This window comes from Cibotium barometz, chromosome 47, assembly GCF_041138505.1.
Source record: "Cibotium barometz isolate CiBa-2024 chromosome 47, ASM4113850v1, whole genome shotgun sequence".
NCBI lineage: Eukaryota > Viridiplantae > Streptophyta > Polypodiopsida > Cyatheales > Cibotiaceae > Cibotium > Cibotium barometz.
The window spans coordinates 38,518,799-38,524,222 of record NC_141092.1 but is presented as its reverse complement, the minus strand read 5'-3'; the positions used below and the strand labels follow the sequence as shown (position 1 = coordinate 38,524,222).

The 5,424-nt window shown below is 37.9% G+C and overlaps 1 protein-coding gene across 1 annotated transcript; it reads right to left on the bottom strand.

The window, feature by feature from the left end:
• Positions 1 to 561: 561 nt before the first annotated feature.
• Positions 562 to 2,057, bottom strand: LOC147611660 (uncharacterized). Its single transcript, XM_086784944.1, has 2 exons — positions 1,587 to 2,057; positions 562 to 1,491 (listed from the first exon to the last, which is right to left on the bottom strand). The coding sequence occupies exons 1-2, from the start codon at positions 2,055 to 2,057 to the stop codon at positions 562 to 564; spliced, it is 1,401 nt and encodes a 466-aa protein (XP_086641070.1).
• Between the last annotated feature and the right edge of the window lie 3,367 nt (positions 2,058 to 5,424).

Genomic DNA, 5,424 nt, shown 5'->3' with positions numbered 1-5,424 from the left:
CTATGCATCAAAATTTGAGAACTGTTTTCAATTATGCGGTACACAATTTTTACACTTGTATTCTTCTGCATCCACCACAAAGGAATTATAAACACACATTCTGTATTTCTATGCATCAAAATTTGAGAAGTGTGCTCAATTATGAGATTATGAGATACACAACATTTACACTTGTATTCTATCCATCCATTTGTGATCTACAAAGACCTTTGATTTTCTCCATTCAGCATGTCTCTCTGCTGAATTTGAACTCTCTAAAATTTTCTGTCTTCTCTGCTTCCTGAGCTACTTGAAAGGCTATCTTGACTTGAGACGCATTGACCTTTCTCTTTGTTTCGATCTTTTGAAGTACGCCTTGATAAAACCATTGAAAAACTTCCTTTAAGCTGTTGCCTTTTTGTTCTCCTCCAAAATGTTGTGTATGTCTAAAGAAAGCATTATGGGCCATGTAGTGTGATTTTTCCATTCCTTGTGTAGACCAGATTTTGCAGGGCATCCATACTTTTTTATAAAGAATGGAATTTGGTTAATATGCTGCTTGGACACAGAAAGAGTCTAGCATTAGAAAACACAGAAAATACAAATCATTTTGTTCTCAAAATTGAACAATTGTGTGGAAGTTAGTGTTGTCACCATGTAATGGGTTATGTTGCAGGTTGTCCATGCTTCCTTCATTGCCTTTCCGAAATTCTTAACCTCTTTCTGAAATGCCTGTTGATCATTTTTGTTCCAAGAAACTTTGTCACAATAAACAAATAGCTTGTCCAACAATTTCCACACCTCAGCCTTGACATCTCGTGCCATCCCATCTGCCTGATGATCTTTTACTGCATTGTGGACTTGCTTCCACACACTGTATTTTATTTGGGATATATATTGCGATTGTCTACCCCCTTTTCTTCTTGTATTTTGTGGACGTGATAAAAACCTTCGGGCCTTTACTCCACCAATGGATGGCTTGATAGGTACCTCTTTACCATTTGTAGATTTCTTAAGATCTTTTGTTATATGAATATCTCCACCATGTAGACCAATTTCTGATAATACCGCTTCCAATGATTGTATTGCCTCTTTTCTTTTCACCTCGGGCCGAAGTTTCCAAGAAAATCCAATATATAGAAAAACAAGTTTCTCAATAATTCTACACAATGCATGCAATGTGCAAATGTGAACATTGCATAATGGAATATCAAGTACTGCTTTAAAATTTGGATCTTCCTTGTCCCTATTGGGTGCTCTTCTCCACCATTTGAAATCCAAGACATGGGCTGGTTGTTTACAATACAAGCAAGGAGATTTGGAGTTACCCCCTTTACTGATATTGTACATACACTTCAATGTCTTAAGATCACCTGCCATATGCCATTCTACTTGAAAATCACCTTTGCCTGGAACATGAAGATGACCCCCTAAAATTTGACTCCTTACAGTTGAGGGTATATCTGTCTGTTGAAAAACCCAGTTAAGTGTTTCATGGTCCTCTGTATTCACCTGCCATTATAATAGAATGATATATGGTAGAAGTTTATTAAAAAATATACATGTATATTCAACAAATACTAACACCAAAATAAGAAAATCCATACCTCAAATGATCCTAACCACCATACATGTTTTTTTGATTGAATGCTAAAGTACTTTGAACTGGTCTTTGTGATTGATGGATCAAGTGCCCGATTCATCAAGGTAATAGTCACTCTTTCTATCATCTTTTCCTTTACAATTTCACATTCATCAAGCTTAACAACAAACTTTAAAACTCCTTTACATTCCTCAAATGTGATGTTATAAAACTCCACCATTCTTCTCTGTAATTGTTGCAGCTCCACAAAAATATTATTCAAAGGAACATATACAGTCCTTCCTTTGGCCCCTTCATTTACATTTTCGATATGTAAATATTGTCCAATGAAGTCATCTATTTCCTGATTTAGAAGACCTCTTTGGCGCCACACTGCTAGGGTGGGTAACAATACATGTTTTATTCGATGATCTTTGAGAGTAGAAGAAACGATGTTAAAGATTGAAGCATATCCTTTTCTACTCACCCCACTCATATCTAGGGCTTCTTGAATTTTTTCGACATCAACTCTACTTTCTGATATAAACTTTTTGACAGCATCACGTTTCACCCTTTTGAACTTTTTTTCATCTATCAAGCTCTGCACGACAACTTTAGAGACTAAACCTTTTATTTGCTTCATTGGAACAAGATTGGAATTTTCATTTACTTCACCAAGCCTTAAAATTTCCCTATGAGCTCCGAATTCTTCTAATGAATGAATGGATGGATGGATGTGATTAGAATAGAAGTGATGAGAATGAGAGGTAAATAGATGTGATGAGATGGGATGCGAATCAGATTGATGTGATGAGATGGGATGCGAATCAGATAGATGGGAATGGATGGATGGATGGATGTGATGAGAATGAGAGGTAAATAGATGTGATGAGAATAGAAGTGATGAGAATGAGAGGTAAATAGATGTGATGAGATGAAATGTAAATAAGATAGATGGGAATGAATGGATGGATGGATGTGATGAGAATAGAAGTGATGAGAATGAGAGGTAAATGGAAGTGATGAGATGGGATGCGAATCAGATAGATGGGAATGAATGGATGGATGGATGTGATGAGAATGAGAGGTAAATAGATGTGATGAGATGGGATGCGAATCAGATAGATGGGAATGAATGGATGGATGGATGTGATGAGAATAGAAGTGATGAGAATGAAAGGTAAATGGATGTGATGATATGTGATGCGAATCAGATAGATGGGAATGAATGGATGGATGGATGCGATGAGAATAGGAGTGACGAGAATGTGAGGTGAATAGATGTGATGAGATGTAATGCGAAAAAGATAGATGGGAAAGAATGGATGGATGGATGTGATGAGAACAGAAGTGATGTGATGATATGTGATGCGAATTAGATAAATGTGAATGAATAGATGAATTGTGATGTCATGTGAATTAGGATGTAGATGAATGATATAGGATGTGAATAACATGTGAATTGGGATGTGAATGAATGATAAGGGTCATGAATGAATGTGTTTGCATGTGAATCGGGATGTGAATCAATGAGATGTGATGTGAAATAGATGTGATAAGATGCGATGTAAAATGGATAGATGTTAATGTATGTGAAGTGATGAGATGTATGGGTAGATGCAAGTAGATGTGGTCAAATGAGGATAAATGAGGAAGTAAGTGATGAGATAGAAAAGATGTGATTAGATGAGAATGGGAATACTTATGAAATGGATGTATGGATGATATGGATTGATGTGTGGGGGTAATGTGGATTGACGTGAATGGATGTATGGATTATGTGGATAATGTGGATTGATGTGGATGGATGTATGGATGATGTGGATTGACCTGTGGATGGATGTGGATGGATGAGTGGATAATGTGGATGGATGAGTGGATAATGTGGATTGATGTGGATGATGTGGATGGATTTATGGATGATGTGGATTGATGTGTGGATAATGTGGATTGGTGTGGATGATGTGGATTGACGTGAATGGATGTATGGATGATGTGGATTGATGTGTGGATAATATGGATTGATGTGGATGGGTGTATGCATGATGTGGATTGGTGTAAATGATGTGGATGGATGTATGGATGATGTGGATTGATGTGTGGATGATGCGATTAAATGTGATTTGATGTGGGAATGATATGATGTGATAGGGATCGATTTTTAAAAAAAATTTGTGGGAAGATGAGAAAAGATGGGGACTAATGTGAAAGGATGTGGAGTGATGAGAAAAAATGGAAATATTGTTGGAATTGTATTTGTATGTGAAATCTGTCTTTAAATGATTGTTTTATGTGAAGAATGCTTGGGGAAGTATTTTGACCGTCTTGTGAATGAGGTCCTGGAGACCTATGTGTCAAAGTTGCAACTGCTGAGATAGAGAAGTGGTGAGCTTCTGGTACACTGGATGAGGGACCAAGGAAGCGGCCTATGAGTGAAGTGCTAGGTGACCTGCGAAGGATCCTAGAGGGTGCTGTCCATATGGTGCTCCGGCTCTAGGTCGCTTAAGATACCCACAAGTATGTCGGGGAAGATATTGGAACAAGGAGTAGGAGTTGTTTTCTGAATTCGGGCATGGATCTGATTGGTTGACCTTGCTGGTCCTTAACGGATGAGTCCATGGCTCTTTTATATGGATCCATTGGTTGATCTTGATGATCTTCAGCGGAGATTCCATTTTGATATGTGAATATATTGCTGGTTACTATGAGCTAGGAACTATCGAAAAGGCCCCTGAGTGAACAAGTGGTGAGCGTTTTGGTTGCCGATGATGCCATAGGTACACAGATAAAGAAGAAATCATTGGAAATAAGGATTCAACCGAAGATTTTGAGTATTGCGATCAGTGACATAATGATTTCATTAAATGATTGTTTTAAAGATAGCTAATGCTGAAAAAAAGGCAATTTCATATTGGGTGTGTAAGTGGTGTGACTAGTTTTAAGTTTGCATGAATATCCAGCTAGGGGGCTTGGGAACTCTTTTCCCCTGGTACCCGGGACAAAACCTAACGAAATTCTTAATTCGATCCCATCACTACAGTGATGGGGCAGTTGGCTAACCCACGGGAAGGTTGGACTGATGGATCCTTAAATTGAGACTCAATTCTGTTTTGGTTCGATAGATGAAGTGAATCCCGAACAAAAAATGTTCTATGGAAAAGAATCAATGGCTGTGCCTCTCAATGAGGAAAAAAGCGTTGGTCTCTATGATGCAAGTACAATCTTTTCCCTGATCTGATTATGGGACTTACGGGTTTGGTCAGATCAGTTTAGTTAGTTAAGGCTTTTGACTACATTAGAGAAAAATTATCCTAGAGGAATCGCCCGTGCTTTCCGGGCAAGGGAAGTTTTTTCGGCTTTGGTTTTGGAAGAACCGGTGGATTAGTCTCTTGTTTAGATATCCGTATAGATGAATGTGGGACCTCGTCCCACGCAAGAAGTGCTACTTCCGCTACTAGCACCCCTGAATTTGTTACGCTGTGGGGAGAGGACCCCACAGCTAGTATTAGAGCGAATTGGCTAATGAGGATCAACCGAGAAGCCAAAAATGTCAAAAATTTATGAAGAAACAGTAAAAGGTTGTAATTGTGTGAAAAAATTCATACTCGTGAATTGATATTCAGGCATAGACATGATGGTATTTACCTTATAGTTCCAAGGACCGTGACTACCCTTTTATACCGAGGGTATAACTAGAGCTCTTTACTGGTAGTATATATGAGTAAATCTTGAAATTATAAGTATTAATACTATCCAGATGATGAATTCGAATGTGGTTGATATGATTTTAAATTCTGGTTGAGAAGAACTGATGAGTTGATTTGGATTTTGATTGAAAAATGAAGATTCCTGAGTTTTGGTTG